Source organism: Microcaecilia unicolor, chromosome 8 (genome assembly GCF_901765095.1).
Source record: "Microcaecilia unicolor chromosome 8, aMicUni1.1, whole genome shotgun sequence".
NCBI lineage: Eukaryota > Metazoa > Chordata > Amphibia > Gymnophiona > Siphonopidae > Microcaecilia > Microcaecilia unicolor.
Window position 1 is genome coordinate 77439074 of NC_044038.1, and position 25701 is coordinate 77464774.

General features: G+C 45.3%; 1 protein-coding gene across 1 annotated transcript in view; it reads right to left on the bottom strand.

Annotated features, from left to right (window-relative positions):
* Positions 1–5389: 5389 nt before the first annotated feature.
* The window catches only part of SPACA6 (sperm acrosome associated 6), a 47625-nt gene continuing 27313 nt past the window's right edge, over positions 5390–25701 (bottom strand). The window contains exons 6-9 of the mRNA XM_030213363.1: positions 11412–11515; positions 9484–9640; positions 7519–7732; positions 5390–5429 (exon numbers count right to left, since the gene is read on the bottom strand). Coding sequence (XP_030069223.1) covers positions 5390–5429; positions 7519–7732; positions 9484–9640; positions 11412–11515 — 515 coding nt within the window. The remainder of the gene's footprint in view (positions 5430–7518; positions 7733–9483; positions 9641–11411; positions 11516–25701) is intronic.

Sequence of the window (25701 nt, forward strand, 5' to 3'; positions counted from 1 at the left end):
GAGATCTCTTCTTATCGTTCCAGGACTTACAACCACATTATGGATTGCCTCAATCTCACTATTATAAATGGTTTCAGTTGAGACATAGTATTGCTACTATGCCCAATAAAGCTAAAGACTCTTAAGAATCTAACATTCAGCAATTTTTTAAAGATTGGATTAGTTGAAGGGCACGTGGAGGGACATTTTTGATATGATGTAGCAAATATGGCCATTTTCAAACCAGAAAAACATCAACAGTTTATTTCGAAAATGGCCATTTGCTAAATGTTTTGTGCTCAGTGCGTCTACCTTTTTGGACCATTTTTGAAAAAAAAAAAAATCCAAGTGAAAAACGCACAAAAGCAAGCCATTTGGATATATTGGGGGGGGGGGGGGGGCAGCATTCTTAGCAGACTGGCCACACAGACATCCCAGCAGAGCAGTGGGGCACCCTAGGGGGCACTGCAGTGCACTTCACATAAAAGGTCTCAGGTACACATCTCGCCAGTACCCCCTTATATTGTATGGTTAGCCCTCCAAAACCTACCAAAAACCTACTGTACCCAACCATACACCACTACAATAGCCCTTAGGTGTCACCTATATGTGGGTACAGTAGGGTTTTGGAGGGTTCACATTTTTTAATGCCTTATTTATTCAAAGGTAAGACAGTACAATGTAATAATTAGCAAAATACCAAACAGAATAGATCTGATATAAGCTTACTAAAGTACAGCATAACAAAATGTCCTATTCCCTAAACATTATATAACTACCAAGTTGAGTTAGAGTCATGAGTTGCTTATACAAAATCCATTAAAGAGAGGGGTTGAAAAAAGAGAAAAGTGTATAACTAAGAAGAGGTGGCAGCTGCTCTCCAAGCCAGATAAAGGTAGGCAGGGGCGGCTAAACCATTAGAGGCGGAGGCCTCAGGTGGCAATCTTCAGGAGTGGCATCTCACACCCGGCATCTCCCCTTCACGGTGTTACCCGGCAGCGGCAGCGATTCCCATACACTGCCCTGCCGCCGGCACTCGCCTCTTCCCTATACTGTGGCTGCCTCTCTGATGTAACTTCCTGTTTAATCAGAGGCTCAGGCAGCCGCAGTAAAGGGACAAGGAAGGTGCCGGCGGCAGTGCAACGCTACGAACGGGCTGGAGGGGGGGCAGCATCTCAGCCCGGGGGAGGGTGGCATCCTAGCTCTGCCTCAGGTGGCATCTTGCCTTGGGCCAGCCCTGAAAGTAGGGCTCACACTTTCCACCACAAGTGTAACAGTTAGAGTGGGATATGAGCCTGGTTCCCCTTCTCTACAGTCCACTGCACCCACCACTGGGCTACTCCAGGGAGCTGCTTGCTGCTCTAATAGGACTGGCCATAACATCTGAAGCTGTCATAGAGGCTGGTATGTACTGTTTCCTTCACATCTTTGGGGGGGTGGGACGGGGTCAGTGCCAATGGGGGAGTAAGGAGTGGTCATGCCTTAATCCCTCCTGTGGTCATTTAGGGCACCTTTTTGTGACTTAGCCATGATTGAAACAGGTCTAGACCAAGCCATCTCATTTTTAGCCCCAGACCTTTTTGCTTTGTTCCATTATGGCAGAAAAATGTCCAAGTTTTGAGAGCACCAAAATCCTGCCCGCAATATGCCTCCTTTTGATTTGGATGAACTGCATAGAAAACTGTCTTAAAAATGGGTTTCAAAAATAGCAATTTGGACGTTTTGGCAAATAAACTGTCCATCTGCTAGTTTGTGCCACTTTTTGGATGTTTTTCTGATTTGAAACTGAGCCAAAACCTATTGAACTTTCAACATTACAGCTCTTGTTAAAGCACTGGAAGCAGTTTGTCTCAAGGATGGAAATGAAACTACTGCTAATCTTAATTGGTGTATATTTTACATTTAGACTAAAGCAGGGGTTCTCAGTCCAATCCTTTGGACACAACTAGCCAGTCAAATTTTCAGGATACCCACCATGAATAGGCATGAGATAAATTTTAATACAACGGAGGTAGGGCATGCGGATCTATCCCGATTGGTTAGGTGTGTCCTGAGGACTTTGTTGAGAAACCCTGGACTAAAGTGAATCGTCCAACTCAATCAGGTAACTTGCTGTAATCCCTCTACTTTCTTACACATAAAGCTATTTGGACTCCACAGAGAATGTGGAGAGCAGGACTACACAACTCTAACAAATGTTGGTCTTGTGGCCTGCAATCTGGAACTTTGATTCATATGATCTATGAATGTCTTTATATTACATATTTTTGGACTTCGATGTGGAATGAAATTCAAGGAATCTTTCAAACAAACCTGCAATTAACATCTGATATTTTTTTCACTCCCTTTGTTTGGAAAAGAGTCTTATAGACGACCAGTTGAGCCTTTTTGACTTATTAATAGCTGTAGCATTACAAATGATGTATGCCTTGGAAGAATGCCTCTCTATCTAGCCAGTTCTGGTGGAACACCATGGAGCTTATTTTTGAAGCATACAGATGTCTCAAAATGTCCAAATGGATGGAAATGTCCAAAGCCCAATATTGCAAAGGCAGAAAAGGATGTACATCCAAATAGCAAGGGAGCATGTTGTGGGTGTGTTTTGGGCGGGAAAAGGGAAGGTCCAAAATCAGAACGTCCAACAGCGATTACTGAACTGGAAGAAACATCCGCGTCTACAAAAAAGGATGTCCTTAGTTAGACCTGTTTCAATCATGTCTAGGGTACAAAAAGGTACTCAGATTGAGCAGCTGACCACTGGAGGGATTAAGTCATGACATCTCCTTAATCCCCCAGTGGTTGCTGTCCCCCTCCCTGTCCCCTGAAAGTGAAACCGGAATGGAATACCAGGCTCTATGACAGTTTCAGGTATTATGGGCATTCTTAGGTAAGTAGGAAGCAAGTCTGAGGAATAGCCTAATGGTTAGTATAGCGGACTTTAAACCAAGGGGCCTAGATTCAAATCCCACTTTAACTTTTTTTTTTATTGTGAGCCCTCCAGAAACAGAAAGATACCTACTGTACCTAAATACATAAACCGCCTGCAAGCTGAAGGCTATTGAAGTGGAATATATTCAGGTACAGTATGTATTTTTCTCTTCCTGGAGGGCTCAGAAGTACAAAATAAAATAGTTAAAGTAGGATTTGAACCTGGCCTTTGGCTTAAAGTCCACTGCTCTAACCACTAGGCTGCCCCTCTGCTCTGCATGGATGTCTGTGTGGCTATTCATCTAAGAATTAATACACAAGGAAGTGGGAACAGAGGAAGGCTGGACAAACCTCAGGAACAATGGAGTAAAACGTTTATCGCTATGGTGTGTATAAAAACACTACAAAAGTAACATAAAATCAGTGGGTTTAATTAGTCATCTTTCCAAATTCAAGCTCAAGCTGAGTTACAAATTCAGATATAACTCATGGGTCACTACCCCTGATGACTGATAGTCTACTACTACTTAACATTTCTAGAGCGCTACTAGGGTTACGCAGCGCTGTACAAAATAAACAAAAAGGACGGTCCCTGCTCAAAGGAGCTTACAATCTAAAGAAAGAAATGTCAAGTTGGGGCAGTCTAGATTTCTTGGGTAGAGGTGTAGAGGTTAGGTGCCGAAGGCGACCTTGAAGAGGTGGGCTTTAAGCAGAGATTTGAAGATGGGCAGGGAGGGGGCCTGGCGTATGGGCTCGGGGAGTTTGTTCCATGCATGGGGTGAGGCGAGGCAGAGAGGGCAGAGCCTGGAGTTGGTGGTGGTGGAGAAGGGTACTGAAAGGAGGGATTTGTCTTGAGAGCGGAGGTTACGGGTAGGAACGTAAGGGGAGATGAGGGTTGAGAGGTAAGGAGGGGCTGCAGATCGAGTACATTTGTAGGTTAGTAGCAGAAGCTTGAATTGAATGCGGTAACTGATCGGAAGCCAATGAAGTGACTTGAGGAGAGGGGTGATATGAGTGTATCGGTTCAGGCGGAAGATATGACGTGCAGCAGAGTTCTGAACGGACTGAAGAGGGGATAGGTGGCTAAGTGGGAGACCAGTGAGGAGTAGGTTGCAGTAGTCAAGGCGAGAGGTAACGAGAGAGTGGATGAGAGTTCGGGTGGTGTGCTCAGAGAGGAAAGGGCGGATTTTGCTAGTGTTTTAGAGGAAGAAGCGACAGGTCTTGGCTGTCTGCTGGATATGTGCAGAGAAAGAGAGGGAGGAGTCGAAGATGACACCGAGGTTGCGGGCAGAAGAGACAGGGGCGATGAGGGTGTTATCAACCGAAATAGAGAGTGGAGGTAGAGAAGAAGTGGGAAGACAAGAAGTTCGGTCTTGGCCATGTTCAGTTTCAGGTGGCGGTAGGACATCCAGGCAGCAATGTCAGATAAGCAGGCCGATACTTTGGCCTGGGTGTCTGCAGTGATGTTAGGTGTGGAGAGATAAAGCTGGGTGTCGTCAGCATAGAGATGATACTGGAAGCCATGAGACGAGATCAGGGAGCCCAGGGAAGAGGTGTAGATAGAGAAAAGAAGGGGTCCAAGGACAGAACCCTGAGAGACTCCAACAGAGAGCGGGATAGGGGTGGAGGATGAACCATGAGAGTGTACTCTGAAGGTACGATGGGACAGATAAGAGGAGTACCAGGAGAGGACAGAGCCCTGGAACCCAAAAGAGGACAGTGTGTCAAAAAGTAAGTTGTGACTGACAGTGTCAAAAGCAGCGGATAGGTCGAGGAGAATGAGGATGGAGTAATGACCTTTGGATTTAGCAAGGAACAGGTCATTACAGACTTTGGATAGTGCCGTTTCTGTCGAGTGGTGGGCGAAAGCCAGATTGAAGCGGATCGAGGATGGTATGAGAGGCGAGAAAATCAATGCAACGGCTGTGAATGGTGTGTTCAAGTATTTTGGAGAGGAAGGGTAGGAAGGAGATGGGGCGGTAGTTAGAGGGACAGGTAGGGTCAAGTGAAGGTTTTTTGAGGAGAGGTGTGACAACAGCATGCTTGAAGGTGTCAGGGACAGTTGCGGTGGAGAGAGAGAGGTTGAGGATATGACAGATGGGGGGAGTGATAGTAGGAGAGATGGTGATAAGTAAGTTGGTGGGGATGGGGTCTGAGGAACAGGTGGTGCATTTCGAGGAGGAGAGAAGATGGGCGGTTTCCTCTTCGGTGATATCAGGAAAAGAGGAGAAGGAGGCCTGGGTCTAAAGGTTTACTAATTTGTGTCAATGCACTAATGTGTTATTTAATGCAGGGCTGATTTACTAATAATGCATGTTAGTAAATCAAGTCCTAAAGTTTGTACCTGAGGCAGTGGAAGCTGAAATGACTTATCCAAGGTTGATCAGAAGGAGGAGGAGGATTCACGCCATGTTTTCCCTGCCTCTTAGACCAGTCAGTCCACCCTTGTCTTTGAACATGCCAGTGTTTTGGTAGGCTTGTCTCAGTCCTCTTCTATGTCAGTTGCATACAGATATGCCATTCTGGAAGAAAAAGCAGATAGAAAAGTTTCTTGGACAAGTTCCTGGAGGAAAAGTCCATAGGCTGTTATTGAGGCAGAAATAGCATACTGAGTATGGCTACTCTTATGTTCTTATGTCACCAGCTGCTTGGGTTCGTATCCTGGGTGTAACTGTTGACACCTTTCTGAAAAGGGCAACCCAGTTCTGGCACCCAGTTCTTTTTTTCCCCACCTGCTTAGGTTAAGAAACCTCTGTCAATATTTCCCCAAAGATTTACTTATTGTAATCTAGTCAATCATTGCATCTCGGATACACATTTGTAACTTGGACTACTAGCAAAAGAAACCATATTTCACCAACCCTGCGTGCACTCCATAGGATGCCAGTGAAGGATAGCATTGAATTCAGAATTTGGGCATTGGTTTATAAATGCTGGCAGACTAGGGGACATTAAATGAAATTATATGGGAATACTTTTAAAATGAATGAGGAAATACTTTTTCATGCAAAGAATAGTTAAGCTCTGGAACTCGCTGTCAGAGGATGTGGTAACGGAGGTTAACATATCTGGGTTTAAATAAGGTTTGGACAAGTTCCTGGAGGAAAGGTCCATAGTCCACTATTGAGATGGACATGGAGGAAACCAATGCTTGCCCTGGGATTGGTAGCATGGAATGGTGCTACTAACTGGGTTTCTGCCAGGTACTTGTGACCTGGATTGGCCACTGCTGGAAGCAGGATACTGGGCTAGATGGACCATTGGTCTGACCAGTATGGCTATTCTTATGTTAAAGGCATCTGTCTATTTGAGGGAGAGTTATTGCCACCTGTCTTGTAGGAAGGGTGTTGAGATCAGCAGGCGAGCTACTGCTGTTTGTCTTTTCATATACTGTTCATGCCCTCTAGTAGTGAATCTACTAGTGGATGCCTTTCTGGAGATTAATTAAATTGTAGGCATTTAGGCTTCTTATTGGTCCGTGACCTGTAATAGCTAGATCATTTCAAAGTTTGTTTTTAATTTTTTTGTGAGTTGACTATTGATGTATGTTGGTTAACTGGGTTCTTCATTTACTTTGATGCTGACCTCTGTACATCACTCTTAGAATCAGGGCCCCGAACTTAACTGAGTCAGTTTTGCATATGGCAGCTAACCAAAATGGCCAGCCCTTACATCTCCTCCATCTCGCTCCTCCTCGCTCTTTGGTTTTGTGCTTCTCAGAGGGATTGGGCATTTTATTGTCTTTTTGGCTTCACCTCCTCACAGGACCAGCCTTAAATAAATAAATTAATCCCAGACACCTCATTTGGGTGGAGAGTGGGTGGGGCCAACAAGCTGATCTGCACAGGGCCCCGTAATTGTTAAGGCCGGACCTGCTTGGAGTAAATCTTAGACTGGATGACCAGTAAAAAAAAGAGCATTTAGACTTGTAGTTCTGATTTCTCCAAGAGTATCAGGAATTGGAAGCTCCTTAGATGCAATGGGAGAATAATTAGAACCAGATTGGCCTATCCCCACTGCCTTGAAACAAGTCTGCTTACTCTACCTTCTCCCAAGTAATGAACCCAAAGAGGCCAGTCCCATCCCTCGTTATGACACGTGCTAACACCATGGCCCTCTGCTTCAACTAGCGAACTAAGAAATTGATTGACCACTGGTTCAGAACTCTTCCCCGGGAACTCTGTTCATTGTGTAAATCTCTGTTATCTGTACCCTTCTCTTCCACTGCCAACTCCGTTCTTTTCATTTTCCTGCTCCATATGCCTGGAACAGACTTCCTGACTCAGTTCATCAAACTCTATCTCTGGTCATTTTCAAATCTAGGCTAAAAGCCCACCTTCTTGAGGCTGCTTTTAACTCCTAACCCCTATTCACTTGTTCAGTACCCATGTCTGTATATCATTCCCACCTTAAGTAACTCCCTTATCCCTTATTTGTCCTGTTTGTCTGTACTGATCAGATTCTAAACTCTGTCAAGCAGGGACTGTCTCTTACATGTTCAAGTGTACAGTGCTGTGTACATCTAGTAGCGCTATAGAAATGATAAGTAGTAGTAGTAGTTTCCCTCCCCTCTCCTCCCCTGCCCCATCTTTGAGGTGAGCATTCACGCACCCAACCAGCAGTGTGAATAACATGGTGAACAAGGCAATGGCCACCATGATCAGAATCACGCTGGTCCTCCTGAGGAAATCAGGCTGCAGCAGGAGGTCGTAGAAGGAGGTGGAGAAAGTTTGCTGTGACAGCAGGGCCACATCCTCGTCAGCGTCCACGACGCTGTAGAATAATTCCTGTAGCTTTGCGTTGGCAGCCGTACTGAAAGCTGTAACTAGGAAAGGTCAAAGACAGACAGTGAGTTTGAGAGGACTGTTCCAGTAACTGACTGATACTTTAGCAGAGAAATTGCTGCTAGTGAGATTGCGTTTAATATGAGGCATTTCTAGAAATGGCACCTAGCAGGTACCCGAAGGGGGCACCTATGCTGGCAGTTATGTGCGCTAATGCAATATGGAGGAAATTCTATAAATGGTGCTCAAAAATGGGTGCTGGAAAAGTTTGGCACTAAGCCGCCTACACACATGCTCTGATAGGCGGGATAGTAAACCTCTAATAAAACTTGAAACTTGAAACATAGCATCAGCTTCCACATCCAACTCTGGGTGCCAGACTTACATCTGCTGAAACCTGGTGTAAATCCTGGCATGCAAGTTGGGTGCGGAGACCCATTATTCTATAACACACCCCCTTTGGGTTATGCGCTATGGGATTTAGGATCCCAGCGTTATAGAATAGCAAGCAGCCAGATGCATGTGTAAATCCTAATTTGTGCCAATTAATGCCAATAATTGGTTGTTAACATCCAATTATTGATGGATAACACTTTGTTAGCCAGTTAATGTGCTTGCATCTCGGCAGCGTGCCATATATAGAATCTGGGGGTATGTGCTATTCTGTAATGTAGCACTCAAGGGCCTTAGCATACACCTGCAAATGGGGCGTATCTGAGTGTGGCATGGGTGGGCCATGGTTGTGTCCACCATCAACACACACATCCATGCCTAATTAGGTCTACCACTGACTTGGTGTAAACAGGTGTGCCTTCCTTTTGGGTGCACTGATATATGTTTACACTACTATTTTACACCAGAAACTAGATGCCCTGATGTTATAGAACTGGTGCTCCCCATGCTGCATCGGGGCACCCAAAAGGAGGTGCTATTTTATAGAATTTCTCCATTGATATGTCTTGGGCAAGTAGGTTTAATTGACAGAAGACAGCATCACATGACAAGGCTGAAGCTGTAGCTGCCATCTTGATATACTCAAAGCAAAGCAAACTATTGGTCCATGTCAAGCCACACATAGCAGTCCTTATTTCTAATAAGCATTTGCTATTGTTTTGGGTGACTCAGTATGGCAGCAGGCTCCTCCTACTGGTTTCAGGCCAGATAATGGGTCAAGAAAATTCCCGCCATCTCCCGTCAATTAAACCTCCTTGGTCTTGAGTACAAAGAAAAACTGCAATACCTTTCTACAGGGTGGAATTTTTAAGGTGGTCTTCTGACCCAGCTCAGCCTTAACAGACTGATCCAGTCCTGGTTTTGCCGCACTGCCTCTATGGACTTGTAATTCCTGACTTCCACAGAGAAACTGAAAATAAAAGTCTATAGATGTCGTAAAGCAAAACCAGGATGGACTGAGCATGTCAAAGTTGACCTAGGTTCACCCCAGCTGGAATCAGTGTGTGTAGTGCTACAGAACTGCCTTTTCTTTTCTGTTCCAGCTGCATTTATTTATTTAATATGATTTATTTCCTGCCTTTATGAAGAGATTCACCCAAGGTGATGCGCATCAGGTGTAGCTTGACATAACTTACATTGTAGTAATAGCATAACAATATTAAAATGACCATCAGCAAAATACAACATTTAGAACAGCTAGGCAGACAGGCAGATTTAAATCCTAGTAATAGCAACATTATGGTACAGTTTCAGTAATGTACCTATTAAAACAGCACAGTAGAACCAGAGTAAGCAGCATGGTAGAACATTCATATGAAATAGTGAGTTTTGATAGTACCATTAACATAAAAATAGTTCCTGGCTAAAATGTCAGGTCCATCCTGTATCTGGCAGCAGTAGGTTCCTTGGTGGTATGGTTTGGTGGGTTTGATGAGTATGAAGAGATCTTCTCCTGAAAACAGATCTTTGAAATAGGACAGGTCTTGAGTCTTGAGCTGCAAGCAGAGACATTAAGGAATCTCAATTACACCATATAATTCTCCTTTCCATCCAGCTGTCACCAGGGAGACACCATGCATACCCTCTCTCCTTCCTATATGGCTGTCATCAGGAAGGCATCATACATGGCCTCTCTACAACCTCTTCCCTTCCAGCTCTCATCAGAGTATCAGGCATTATGCCTTCCCCATCTGACTCTGATAATGATTAAGAATTTGTATAGTGCATACCAGATGTACCCAGCACTGTGGAAGCTATCACACGTGGCCTTTTTCCTGGCTGCTTCCCTCTTGCCTTCATCATGGAGCCATCTTATGTAATCTCCCTGCTCAAGCCCCGCACTATCCTAGGATGGCTGGGGAGGAAGGAAGCAGTTGCTTACGAGCTACTTCCACTGTTAGTTAAGTAGCCCACTAGAGGTCACTGAGCAGGAAAGAGTCAAGCATTCTTCTGTTCTGATTTAAAGGATCTGAAGAGAATAGGAGTCACAGACCCTCCCTTCTTCAGTGGACAGCTGGATAAAGCTCCAGCACCTGTGAGTATGTATCCAGAACCTGCTGCTAGAAACACCTTCCCTGAGGGTGGAAATCTCTTAGATTGTCACTAATACTAACACTTCGGACAAATCATGTGTCATTAACCCATCCAGCTTCCATTCCCAAGCAGGGAACTTAGGGAAAAGCACATCCAGTGAGGTGCTTCAAGCCCAGAAAACTGAAAAAATAAAGAAAGAAGTAGGTGAGGTGAGGCATTAATGTCCTTGCTCAGAACAGGTTGGACTGAGGGAAGAAAGAAACTCTCTTTATATGCTAAAAAGAATTTCACTTCACCTCCCTCAAACCCAGCCTTCCTCCTCTAATAAGAAGACACCAGACAAAACATCTCTTACTGTGGCATCTCCTCAGGTACCTACCAGGGGTTAAGGAAGGCAGAAACTCCCAGAACAGCATGCCCCGGAAATATTCAGGTTGGATGGATAGTAGGCTCAAGAAAATGTTAAAAGGAAAAGGACTGAAGGTCAAAGTCATTATTTCCAAGACCTATAACAGCCCTCTCAGCTGCATTTTCTGTATACTGCTGGATTCAGCATGGTAGTTCAGATCTCTCTACAGATGAAACACACTTTCTTCATTTCCTTCTCCTTCCCCTCCCCCTTTTCCATTTACCTTGGCATGGTGAGAAATGGGAACTTCAGAGGTTGTGGAGGCAGAGAAGATGCAGAGACATCTCATATTATGATAAGGCAAACTGTGGACATAATCTGGCCCCCATACCCACCCATCTCCAGTCAGTTTGGATCCATCACCAGCATAAATGGATGTTTTGTCACCAATACTGTGGATTCCTGCAGATTTCCCGTGAGCCCCATCCCCATACACACCTCTAGTTCTGCTACTCTATCAGGAGCTCAGCTAGCCTTAGCATTCAGAGTCTCAACTGGAGCTGGAACCCAAATCAAAAGAATCAACGAACAACACAGGAACCAGAGCCAGGAATTGCACCCAGGCCTTCTATTTGCTAGTACAGAGCCTGGAGAGCTTCAGCTGGGAATAGAATAAAAAAATCTGGGCCTGAGGAGCAGGAGAAGGAGCCAGGAATGGAACCCCCAGCTGAGGAGCACAACAGTCATAGATGGGGTAGAACCCTGATCACCAACTTTGCAGCAGAAAGCTTGAAGTTTAGAGGAGCCCAAACCAGGAATGAAACCCAGGTCTCCCAGTTGGCAGCACAGAAAGGAAGAAGCAGATTTCTGGTTATTCAACTTACATTCTTTGCAAACTTCCACACAACAGTGATGTCTTTAGGGATGGTGAACTTGAAGACACACTGGATCAAGGTCCTGGCATTCTCTTGCACAAAAATATCCTGCACTGTAAAAGATGAAGAACACACAGGCTGTAAGCTTTCTTCTAAAGACATGCCGCAGAATTCAAAGTAAAAGTTTAATTCAACAGATTTCTGTCTGCTTTGGCTTTGACAGAATAGTCATTTCCCCTGATCCACTGACAGACGTTTCCTGGAAGATCATGGGAAAATCTGTAGTGAATCAGTAGAAATCCAGAGCAGACCCCAGAAAGACTGTGATACCTTCCTCACATCTGATCTACTTTAGATTTTGCTGCAAAAGTGGCTTTTTCTTTGTTGGGTCTACTCAATGAACCTCAGGGTGTTTCCATGGATTTAAGGAACCTCTTTCATAAAGAGTCGCATGGGCGAGGCTGCTTCCAATGGAAAAGTCCATTTAAGCCACCTTTGGGCCCAGGATTGAATCCAGTCAAGTCCATGAGATCTGAGACCAATGAATGGAACTCCTTTATGAAATGTCAGTTGCCCACTTGTTCCTGTCACAGCAAAAGGAAATTCAGAGGCTGATGGTCACAGATGAACACAGAAGCCATGCACAGATGGGCCCACAACACAACAGCAATGCAAAAAACTAGCGCAGCAATGTTTGAAGCAAATCATATTTAAATTTTATGCGTGGTTAAATCACAATATTAAACCAAAAGGGGGGGGGGGAGGAACTGCCTGACACATGAGCACAAAGGTTTTGTGGTAAGCTCCGCTCTTGTGCACATGCCCAACCAAAAATGGAAATGTCAGCACGCACTGACGCTTTTTCTTCAGTGCCTACATATGAGCCTCACTAGGCAGCCATATTCTTATAAGTAGAGGACAGGTGACAAGGGGTTATTGTTTGTGATTGCAGCCTCTTCTGCTGTGACATGGATGAGAACCCGGTGCTCATACTTCTCCCCGTTCCTGGACAAAGGTAGGATGAGGGCAGCAGCCAATGATCCTCCGTCGCTGAAAGGACAGGAGCAGCAAACTGTGCTCAGGTCAAAGTATAAAAACCTGGGCTTGGGGAAATGTTGGAAAGTGAAGTCTCCTGTCCCTACTAATATCCATGTTACACACTTGGCAGATCTTCTATCCCTCTATCACAGAAAGTGGGGCAGGGTAGATGTGGAGGGTCCAGAGATAGCATTATTAAGATGGACTTGGGAAAATCCACTGCTTATTTCAAGGATAAGCAGCATAAAATCTGTTCTACTGTTCTGGGATTTTGCCATTCACTTGTGACCTAGATTGGCCACTGTTAGAAACAGGATACTGGGCTTGATGGGCCTTCAGCCTGTCCCAGTATGGCAACACTTATGTTCTTATGTTCTTATCTAGGAGAGTCAGGGAAAGACAGATCATATGGGCAACCAGGCAGTGCCTAAGGGTACAGAGGTTCTGGGGGGCCCAGTGCTTCTCTCCCCAATCCCCTGCACACTACAGCCCCCTGAACCTCAGTGGGTCCTTCCTGGGCCTAATTTGAAGGGCCCTGGTAGTCTAATGGCCTCTTCAGGGGCAGAAAAGAACCCCACTCTTTCCTGCCTGCTGCACTGCTCTGTCTGGCACTGCCACATCTTCAAAATGGCTGCCAAGACTTCCTGGGCAGTTTCGAGAGACTGCCGAGACTTGTGAGACTGCTGCAGCAAGTCTCAGCAGCCATTAAGAAGAAATGGTGGCGCCAGGTAGAGCTGCCCCAAAGAGGCCATTAGACCACCAGGATTCTTCAAGGTAGGCCTGGGGGGCTGTAGTGTGCAGAGGGTACTGGAAACAAAGGTGGGTGTGGCGGTGGGGGACAAATGACCCCTTCAACCCGGGGACCCGGATATTGTCTGTCCGCCCCTGATGAGAATGTAGCTGATTTTTATCTGTGTAAATAACAGCCAGTACACATTTCAAGAATCTCAGAGTGCAGAGGCCTGAAGCACAGCATGGTGAGGTACATTGCTTCCAGAAGGCCTTCCCTTCACCTCCTTGCCCAAAATGAAAGGAGAAGTCCAGAGTAGACAGTGATCTAAGCCAGCTAGAAAATGATTATTTACTAATTTATTTACTGTGTTTTTGAAGAAATTCATCCAAGGGGGTGTACAAGATCAGTCTAGACCAAGTGTTCTCAACCTGGTGCTTGAGACACTCAGCCAGTCAGGTGTTCAGGATACCCGCAATGAATATGCATGAGATACATTTGCATGCACTACCTCCTCAGTATAGAAATCTATCTCATGCATATTCATTGTGAGTATCCTGAAAACCTGACTGGCTGGGTGTGTCTCGAGGACTGAGGTTGAGAACTCCTGATCTAGACCAGGAGTTTTCAATCCAGTCTGAGACACACCTAGCCAGTCAGGTTTTCAGGATACCCACAATGAATATGCATGAGATAGATTTGCAGGCGCTGACTCCATTGTATACATTTTTTTAAATTATATTTTTGGTTGTCAGTACAGATTGTTCAGCAGCACAACTGAACTGGGTACAAAACAATATCAACACAGCAACAAATATAAGTATACCCCACCAACCTACTCAGTTATGAAAGCCCACCATCTATAAATACCCTATCACTCCCTTCCTTCTTCTCTCTTCCCTACTTAATCTCTGCACAATACTAACTGTATCTGATATCCTGGAATGGCAATGTTAATAAAACTATGTAAGCCACATTGAGCCTGCAAATAGGTGGGAAAATGTGGGATACAAATGCAATAAAAAAATTAAAAAAATAAATAAATAGTGGATGAAATATCTTCTTATTGACTTTTAAAATATACCATGCTTGACTTCCGGTGGAGCCGAGCGGCAAGATGGCCGACGAGCTGTGAGCTCCGTACCGCTCGAGCGAAGCCCCGAAACCAACGGCACCGGCACCGCTTCCGATGGCTCTAAGGGACATCGGAGGGTAGCGGAGACCAGGAAGCACCTACGAACGGCCCCACCATAGAAGCTGGCAGCCCCCGCGCAGAGTTTCTCACGACCCGCATTTTCAAGATGGCGGCGGCAGCAGAGAAACGAAATCAGTGAAACCCAGAGGCCAGCGGTGATCGGGGGAGAAAGGACGCACGCGAGGGGAGAAGTCAGAACCTGTTAAAAACTGGAGGCAGAGAAGTGCAAATCGGAAGCAGGCACAGCAGACCCCTCAGACGCAACGCGAACCCCGGAGTAGAAGTGAGGCTCAGACGGGCTTGAGCAGGCAAGTGACAGAGAGCAGCAGAGAGTCTGGGGGAGGCACAAGTTTTTGTCATTTTTTTTTTTTTTTCTCTCTGAGGCATATCGTGGGCGCAAGTTTCGGGCAGGATAGTGCTGTATATACTTCCTGATTGCCCCCCCCCCCCCCCAGTCTGGGGGTGAAGGTTTCAGACGGTAGCCTTGAGTGGTATAACGTTTCTCCCACCCCATCTCCAAACCTGAGAGACCGCGGAAGGTACGGGCTGAGTGCCAGAAGAACTTCGGAGTGCCCCGAGGCCGCTGAGAATACACATAGGAGCTAAGTCCCCACAGAAGTTAGACAACTAAAGTCTAGTAAATTCGGGAGGCAAGTTGTGCGGAGGACGCATGTGAACTGGTGAGCTTTGTGTATGGAGCAATATTTGAAACACATGTCGCCTGTGACTACTCGCAAGGGGACGAAGTTTGATAAAGAAAAGCCCACACCTCTCAGGCCCAACCATAAAATGGAGGACTTGAAAAGTTCAGTGGAGGTAGAGTTTACCGATAAACAGCTGGCACAAATAACAGCAGCGGTGAGTGCGGCCCTCAGCCCAAGACTTGATCTGCTGGCGGGGCAATTAAAAAACTTGGAATCATCTGCAGCAGACACGGAGAGGAGGGTGGGAGAGGCGGAAAATCGAATAGCCGCAACGGAGGACTGTTGTGCACACAATACACAGGAGATTGCCAGACTCCAGAATCAGCTTAAGCTGCAACAGGAAAAAATAGAAGACATGGAAAACCGTGCACGGAGATGTAACCTGAGACTCGTGGGAATCCCTGAAAAGATTCCGGAAAAATCGCTGGGATATCTACTGGAACAGTGGTTGAAAAAAGAATTGGCTCTCTCTGACAGTTACGGAGAGCTGTGTATTGAACGAGCCCACAGGTTGGGGCGCTGGCAACAAAACTTGCAGAGACCGAGAATCGTCATCATTAAAGTGCTCAATTACCTGCACAAGGAAGAAATCATGCGGGGTTACAGATTGAAGCGAGATTCCCTTATATATGAGGGATCCCAGGTAAAGATCTTTCAAGACTATTCAGCAGGAGTACAGGAGCAGAGACGCCGTTTTCACCCCATTTGTTCTGCATTGGCTGCTAAGAAGACCAGATTCATGCTGCTCTATCCAGCCATTTTGAAGATTCACCATCTGAACCAGTGGCGTTCTTTCCAGACCACACAGGAGGCCCAGCAGTTCCTAGACAAGGACATGAAGGAGCCCGACACATGAGATAGTACTGGGTATGAAATTTGCTGGACAGTCGGGTGGCCCCCTCCTACGTTTCTCTGTGGGTGGGGGCCACGGACCCAGAAGTGATGAACAATGTGGGGGTTACTTGAAAGTTGTGGTTGTAAGTTCATTGTTAATGTTTTCTTGGTAGGACAGTTACGATGGTAAGAACACAGAGAAGTTTCAGTGGCTGTGAGGGATTTGGGATTTGTGAGGGCCATCTGACCATGAGTTGGGTGGCGTCCTGAGGGGTGGGGTTCGAAAAATAAGTAGGTGCTGATGGGCCAGGGGCTTCCAGGAGTGAGAGAAGTCCGGGGCAAGAAGAAGACTGAAGAGTTACAGGGGGGAGGGGTGGGGGGAGGGTGGGGACGGGATACAGGGGGAAATAGAGGGGGTAGGGATTAGGGGGGGCACAGATCATAAATATGCACGCTGTGAGGATGTGAAGGATGAGTGGTGTGACGAAATAGTTGTGATAAAATGGAAGGACGCACCGGGGAGGTGGTGGCTGGGACACCTCGCCGTTGAGATTATAGGAATATCATATGGAGGCATTGACAGATATGTAGAGACTATATGGCTCCACTACAAGTTTTAACTTGGAATGTGGGGGGTATACATTCACCAGTTAAGAGGCAAAAAATTTTAAAAACTCTGAATGATCAAAAGGCGTCAATTGCATTTCTGCAGGAGACACACTTAACACAGGCAGAACATACTAAATTGAAACGTTGGTGGGTAGGCGAAATTTTTGAGTCACCAGCAGTGGGAGGGAAGGGAGGAGTGCTCACATTGGTAAGAAAAGGAATACATGTGGAGGTTGACAAGGTAGTGAGAGATGACAAAGGGAGATATGTGCTGGCATCTGTAGTGTTGGATAGACAACCGGTTATACTTTGTAATATCTATGCACCAAACACATTCGAAAAACAATTTTATACGCAGCTTATTCGTACATTGCAGGGTTTGGGAGGGATACCCATTATAATGGGGGGAGATTTTAATGAGGCAGCAGATCCAGCACTGGACAGGTCTAAACCAACGGGGAGAGAGCTGGCCGGACCTCGGAGGGGAATAGCGGCGCTAGAAGAGGCATTTGCTGTGGTGGACGTGTGGAGAACACTTAACCCTCTTGAGAGGGACTATACCCATCTATCGAGGGCTCACTCCACTTGGTCTCGAATTGACTATATATTTGTCACAGAGGACTTGTTCACACAGGTGGATACCGCTAGGATCGGTCCAGTTGTGGTCTCTGATCATGCCTGGGTAATGGTGAGATTACAGTTAGATGAGGGGAGGAGAGGCGACAAGGTGTGGCAATTTCCAAGCTGGTTATATCGGGATGGGCAGTTTCTTCCCCACTTGGTTCAATGTTGGAAAGACTTCAGTAAGACCAATGAGAATCATAGGGAGGATCCAATGCTCTACTGGGAGACTGCTAAGGCGGTTCTCAGGGGAGAGACTATAGCATACACAAGTTTTAAACAGAAAGTGAGAAAACAAGAGATACTTAGATTAGAGAAGAGAGTAACTATGCTGAGGCGACAATATAGTGAGGGACATTCGCAAAGGCTCCGGGTTCAGCTGTTAGAGGCACAACAGAGTCTTAATGAGCTAGTGCATCATCGTATAGTTCAGAGGTCCCTGGCCTATTATAAGTATCGGCTGTATAAGTTTGCTAACAAGGGAGGGAAGTTTTTGGCACGGGTGATGGGCAGGAAGGCAGGCTACCGTAAGGTGCTCACGCTGGCAAATGAACAAGGAGCCATGGTACATCAGGATAGTGAAATCTCAGGAGTATTTTTTGAGCAACTGTATCAGCCGCAAGATGACTTAGTCACGCCTAGCGAGACTTATCTGACTGGTATAGATCTACCTAGATTAGAAGATGAAGAACTCCGGGTATTAAATGCAGACTTTACGGTGGAGGAGGTGATGTGGGTAGTTAAGCAGAGCCCCTTGGGGAAGACACCAGGCCCGGACGGAATGCGGAACGAATTTTATAAGCTATTGCAGACTGAAATTTGCCCGATTCTGACTGAGGTCTTTAATTTAACAGTTCAGCGGGGATCCATGCCATTACATATGAATCAGGCTCACGTAACAGTGCTATTAAAGCCGGGTAAGCCAGCCAATCGCCCAGAATCATACCGACCGATATCACTTTTGAATTCAGAGGCTAAATTTCTGGCTAAATTGTTAGCCAATAGGTTGGCCAGGTATCTCCCTGCTTTGGTGGAGGAACCGCAGGTGGGATTTATAAGGGGAAGGAAAATAGCAAAGAACATGCGAAGAATAATTCTAGCTTTGGAAAAAGTGCAGAGGGAGGGAACACCGGCAATGTTAATTAGTTTTGATGCCGAAAAGGCTTTCGACAGGGTGGACTGGGGGTTCCTTTTCGAAACACTTAAGGCGTATGGGATGAATGGATTCTTTCTACAGGCTGTTAGGGCATTATATAATGACCCTCGGGCGCGAGTCTTGGTCAATGGTCTAGGGTCGGAGTGGTTTCCTATAGGCCGGGGAACGCGCCAGGGATGCCCTCTCTCTCCACTCCTTTTCGTGTTAACACTTGACCCATTGATACGAGAGATTGGGACTAATACAGATATACAAGGAGTACATATTCGAGATAGGGTATTTAAAATTGCGGCATTCGCCGATGATTTGCTGGTGTTAATTACAAATCCAAAGAGGTCCTTGGGATATCTTATGGAAAGCATAAAGGAATATGGAGAATTTTCGGGGTTACACTTAAATTATATGAAATCTGAGGCCCTGGCGAGTCCGGAGGTCAGGAGGGCGGACTGGGAACAGTTCCCGCTGCACTGGGTGACTGGATCCTTTACGTATCTGGGTATCCAATTAACAATAGATCCAGCAAGGCTGTACGCCTGTAATGTTCCTCAGTTATTGCAGAACACAAAGGTACAGTTGGTCAAGTGGACCTCCTTGCCGTTGTCACTGATGGGAAGGATACATTTGTATCGTATGCTGGTGTTCCCGAAGTGGCTATACATGTTACAAACATTGCCAATACGGTTATGGAAAAAAGATTTAAAAGCCCACCAGAGACAGGTAAATCGTTTTTGTTGGGCGGGGCGGAAACCAAAACTCAGGTGGAATAGTCTTGGCGGGACCCAGGTGAGTGGGGGACTGGGGATTCCTGATATGCGCACATATAACCAAGCATGTCTGCTCCGCCATCTGGGAGATTGGGTTTTGGGCACGGCTACATACACTGATACACAATTGGAGCGCCTGTACTTTAGCCCCTGGCACCTTAATTACCTCTTGCACACAAAATTTAGTAATCTCTCGCAAGGGGTAAAACGTAGCTGCCTTTTGCAGCCTTTGCGATATTTGTGGAGAGAGGTAGCGGGACTTTTAGGGCATAATCCGGAGCAGAGTGTACTGCTGCCCATTATGGGTAATGGGGATTTTTTGCCTGGGAGGGAAAATAAGGTCTTTCGAGACCTGGAGAAGAAGGGAGTGATACTTTTAGAGTATTTCCTACAGAGAGATGGGAAAGTCATGACTTATTTAGAATTTGAGAGGCTCTGTACTGGAGGAATATTAGCAAAACTAGCTTACTACCAATTATCACATTATATATATAGCCTCCCCGCCGCAGACCTATTACCAGAGTTTGGGATGAGTATCAGGGAGCTCCTGGCCGGGGATGCAGCTGGACAAATATCAGTGTCCTGGTTTCACAAGGTGCTGATAGGGAAACAACCTAAAAGAGATGTTAAACCATTAGCTGAGAAATGGAGCCAGGAGGCGGGAAGTAGAATAATAGAGGGGATTATATTAGCCGCGCTTCAGGGAGGAGTAAGGGTGGTGCATAGTTCTGAGTTACAGGAATGCCACTTTAGAACTATCCATAGGGCATATTTTTCAGCTAAACAGGCGTGGTATGCGGGTGTGGTGGAAACCAGTGAATGCCCCAAGTGTGCAGTGGACAATGCATCGTTTCTCCACGGGGTGTGGCAGTGCAGGGTGATACAGGGGTTCTGGTTGGCTCTCTCCCGGTTCCTAAGTTGGGTCCTTGGATATCAGGTGGACCTGTCCTTTGAGCGAGTTTTATTTAGTTCAGTGAGGGTTTGGAATAGAGGTTCCCTAGAGGAAAAGATTTTTCTTAGCAAAGTTTGCATTTTGGGGAAAAAATGTATTCTCAACCATTGGATCATGGATAAAGGCCCCTCTTATTGGTACTGGAGGAACAAGCTTCATGAGCTGATGTTATGGGAAATGCAGGATGCTCGTAGCTCACCAAAGAGGCGGCAGCGATTCATGAAAGTCTGGGGGGCCTATTTGCAAAAAATATCCCCAAGAGCACGGAGTCAAGTATTGAATGTTTTAGGTTAGATCGGGTGCATGGAAGAGATGTGATAGGAACGAATGGGTTGAGAATTTGTGGTAAGCCGTCATTGCTGGAAGTTAAAGGTGCGATGAGTGGAAGAGGAGGTTGGAAGCCTCAATTCTTACTGTCATGTTCGCTACAGTACCCACATGAGAAGATTGGGATATCAAGTTGGTGTAGGGGGGGGTATGTTCTGTGTCTATCACATGCTCACTTGCTACTAAGTGGTGCTATAGTGAAGGGGAAAGGGGATAGGTAAGAGGGAGGGAGTTGGGGGTAGGGGGAGGGGGGAAGAAAAGGTTGACTGATACGGGATAATGTTTAATTGGCATTGGGAGTGCTGTCGAAAGGTATGTTCAAGTTTTGAGTTTGATTTGTTGCAAGTATATAATGTCATAATATGCGTAAATCCTAATGGCAAATATTAACAAGGGTTCAATGAACATGTACTCCACAGTGGTGACCTACTGCGACGGGGGGCTATAAGAGCCAAAAGCCCCTTGTGCATCTTTGTCAGCAAGACATCAAAGGAGTGGGGCACTGTTGGAACCTTTTTGATGACACAGCGGTGTTTGTTATGTGGGCAACCTTATGTTATATAAAGGATTAAGCGGGTTAGAGATTTAATATTGGTAAGCACTTGTTGGAGTTTTTGCATAACGTTGGGATTGGAATGGGGTTGGGGTAAAGGGAAGGGAAGGGTTGGGGGGAGGGAAGAGAAAGGGGGGGGGAGAAAATGTATGGAACTACATGTTTAAGAAATGTTTCATTGGGAGTTAACTGCTGTATTTGATGTTATTCCATCAATAAAATAGATTTAAATTAAAATATACCATGCTTCTACCCTAAAGACATTCCACTAGCACTCTTCCGTCTGTATCAAGACCACAACAGACAGCCTCTGGCAACCCTCCTTCATCCACCCATACATCATCAACTCCCGCCCCCTTAATTATCAATCAGTTCTAAGCAACACATCCACAACAAGGTATATGATCTGTTATCCATTTTAAGGGACTTAGAATAAAGCTGAGTCTTATGCCTACCTATCTCTCGCAATTTCGCAGTCCACCCATCATATGGCACCGGATCGGGTGAGATCCAAAACTGCAATATAGTTTTTCTAACTAGCAATAGGGACATATACAGGAAGCACCTCTGAGGCTGAGTTAATTATTGTATGTGAATGAGTCCTTGATCTCCCAGAAGCAATGTAACATAATCCCAATCCACTTCCCTTTGGATAACCTTATTAAGCAAAGAAAAAGCACTGTTCTGCTTGGACAGAGCAAGGCATTCCAAAAAGGTATGAATAAGCGTTCCCTTTCCAGAATTACATCGCAAACAGCAGTCATTGTCCCAAAGACCCAAGTTAGCCCCTTTTGCCCTAGTCATATGGGCTTGATGTAGTATTTTATACTGCACTCCATACATCCAAGCGTGTCATACCTAGCCCTCAATGAAGACCAGTACCTGTAGGTACTGTAGCATATGATGGTTTGAAAACCCCCATTTATCTTTGACCCGAGTGAAAGTAAGAAAAGAGTCCCCCCCCCCCCCCCCCCGACAACAACTGACCAATTTGTGTAGAACCTGTTCTATTCCATCTCCAAAACTCTGAACAACCCATACCCGCCTGGAAGGCACTATTTCTCACCATTGTCATCAGGTGAGCGACCCTGGCGCCCCCGCCACCAGCACCAGGCCTTTCACAAAGGTTGAGGAAAACTCAACTTGGAGGGCAAGCCTAGAAGAAGTCCCAGGGGGTGTATGCAAAAGATTTATAAATGACATAGGGCTACTCCACTCCGCCACCCACCCTGGGGGGGGGGGGGGGGGGGGAGAAACAGCATATCACCTTTATCCCTTCAAAGATAAAACGCATCAGGGCTGCAATATTATATAAGTGTAAGCCTCCTAGACTTTTGTCCAAGATTAACTTCTGATACCCTATTCCCGTAACACCCAAATAGGAGCAGCCTGTAGGGGGTATAACAGCTTGGGCAAAAGTATCATTTTCACTAAGGCCACTCTGCTCATCAATGAAAGCGGTAGGTCCCTCCAAACAGCACAAAGTCTCCTGATTTTATCTATAGGGTCTAGGATGTTGTTCTTATAAAATAAGGTTGGGTTAGTACTAAGATATATACCTAGGTAATGCATCGGGCCTTTTACAGGAGGGATAAGTGACGAGGAAAACCAAGGCTCCTCAGAGCGTCCAGAGAAAGGGAAAAGTTCTGATTTAGAACAGTTAACCTGCAGACCCAAAAGATCTCCAAAAGCTCTCACTAGAGACAATGCCTCCGGCAGACCAAGAGGGGCGTTCGCCTAGTACTGCAGAATATCATCTGCAAAAAGATTTATACGCATTTCCCTATTCCCCATCAGTATACCCTGTATATGTTTGCTCTTCCTGATCTTCAAAGCCAGGGGCTCGATAGCTAATAAGAAAAGAAGTGGGGAAAGAGGACATCCCTGCCATGTACCCCTCTGTAAAGAGAATCTATCTGTGAGTTTACAATTTATCAGCAACTGTGCCCTGGGGGAAGTATAAAGAGCTAAGATCCAAGCAACAAAAGTTCCCTGAAAACCAAAACACTACAGGACCCAAAAAAGTACTGCCATTATATGCTATCAAAAGCTTTCTCCATATCTAAACCCGCTATGGCCCCCAGTCCTCCCTTCCCCTTATATTCATGAATGGCCAATAAAGCCCTGAGAATATTCATAGATGCATAGTGGCCAGGCACAAAACCCACTTGATCTTCATGTACCAGGTTGGATATCACCACATTTAGACGTCAGGTCAGTATAGCCGCTAGTAATTTAACATCTTGATTTAAGAGCGAGATGAGTCGATAAGATCCCACTTGTGCTGGATCCTTTCCTGGTTTTGGAATAAGCACTATATGTGCCAAGTTCTATTATAAGCCCATGCCCTCCTCCCCCAATCCACTGAACATTGCTCTTAAAGGTGCTACTGCCAGATCTGATAAAATGTGATAATACTCCAGGCCATAGCCCTCAGGTCCTGGAGCTTTTGTCAACTTCAAGGCTTTAATGCCCTGGCTGATTTCCTGGTCCGTTATGGGACAGTTCAAAACAGACATCTGCTCTACCCTAAGAATGACATATACACACAAACCAGGACTTGTAGCCACCAACTCAAAGAGAGTGCTTGAAACAGTTCACACCAGTATAATATAATAGAAATTTTTTATGTATGTAGAGTACCCTCAGATATTTACCACTATTACTGCAGTCAATAATGCTGCTACAAGGTGGCATAGCACTTCTTTCATCGGGTAACTCTAACAAATTTTGGGAGGAGCAACATATGCTCATTTTTTCATGCTTCCCAATCACCTCAGTGCTATAAAATCGCTTATCACTTTTAAAAATGTATATACTGGGTGAAAACTGTGCACTTATCTTAACAAATTCTTGCCTCCCTGGCAGAACTATCTTGCCTTGCTGAAACATTCATCAATTGCCTTCCCCTGAAACCGCCCGACTGGGTTTCAATCACTTTCCTCAGTGACAAGGGTTAAGGCTGCATAATTCTTTTCTTCCTCATTCTTTTTTCTCTCAAGCAATCAACAAGACAAAGCAAGACCTAAAGCCTGCTTATCCCCTGTGGCTTATAAGGCATCCGCATCCATGCAAGGTTGGGAAGAATTTGTTAAGATAAGTGCACAGTTTTCACCTAGTATATACATTTTTAAAAGTGATAAGCGATTTTATAGCACTGAGGTGATTGGGAAGCATGAAAAAATGAGCATATGTTGCTCCTCCCAAAAATTTGTTAGAGTTACCCGATGAAAGAAGTGCTATGCCACCTTGTAGCAGCATTATTGACTGCAGTAATAGTGGTAAATATCTGAGGGTACTCTACATACATAAAAAATTTCTATTATATTATACTGGTGTGAACTGTTTCAAGCACTCTCTTTGAGTTGGTGGCTACAAGTCCTGGTTTGTGTGTATATGTCATTGAATGTTGCCAGAGACACTGATATTGTGGATTCGCTACCCTAAGAATGGACATATCCATATGCTGGAAAAAAGTCTCACATGCTTCCACACTAAATTCCCGTGCTTGATAAAGGGAGCTGTAAACCTTTACGAACTGTTCCATAATTTGAGCTTCTGTGGTGTATTCTTGCCCCTTGTCATCTTTAATAGAAGTAATGACCTACTTCCTATGGGGCGGCCTCACTAGGTTGGCTAGAAGCTTACCAGCCTTGCTGCCCCATTTAAACAGCTTGCAACGCTGAAGGTATATATCCCTCTCTGCTCTTTGGTGCAATAATGTGTCTAATTGCTTCCTAATCTATAGCATTTGTTGCTTAATAATGTCAGTCATGTGAAGCACATGCTGCCTACGTAGATGCTGATATTCTTGTGAAAGACGTAGGAGTTCCGCCTCTCTCCTTTTTTTCAGAGCAGAAGTGTAAGATATAATATAGCCCCGCATGACTGCCTTAGAGGCTTCCCAATAAATGCCAGGATTCACCCCCAGTGTGCTATTATGAGCTTGGTACTCCAACCATTTTTCTCTTAAATATACCCAAAAACCCCTATCATTGTACAGAGAGGGGGAGAGCTTCCACACCCTCTCACCCGGGTCTTCAACAAAGGAAATAGCTACCATAACTGCTAAGTGGTCAGAGAAAGCTGTATCAACTATACAGGACTCGGCAGCCCGAGGAAACAGGGATCAAGCCAAAAGAAGATAGTCAAGCCTACAGTAGACATTATGGGGATGGGAAAAGAAAGTATATTCCACATCATGAGGGTGCAAAACCCTCTATATATCTACTACATCTAACCGTGAGGATAAAAAATTAACACCCTTAGCATCCAGCCCCCTATGTCTAGACCTAGGTGGCTTACAGTCAATTGACGGGTCCGCAAATACATTGAAGTCACCCCCCATTATGATTTGATAGTTAGTGTAGGGTACTATTGCAGCCACTAAATCAGAAAAGAACTTATGAGTAGATATTTGGGCCATAAACATTGCAAAGGAGAATATTATACCCCCAAAGCTCGCCAAGTAGAAGCACGAATCTACCCTTTTTATCCTGAACAATTTTGTGAGTGTGAAAGGGTAAATGTTTGTGTACTAAAATAGCTACTCCTCTCTGCCAGCTATTGTATGGAGAACTCACCACCTCCCCCACCCATCCTTTCTTCAGTTTTTGATGCTCTGCTGCTGATAAGTGGGTTTCCTGTATGTATGCTATATCAGCCCCAAGACAATATCTTAGTCCTTTTTACAGGAGAGTGTATACCACTGAGTCACTCCTGAGTCTCATGAACTATTAATGCAGACTCTGAAATGCTGAAAAAACAACACGAGGGAGGCAGCAGTCTCCCCTCTCTTTGGTCTCCCCCAAGTCCT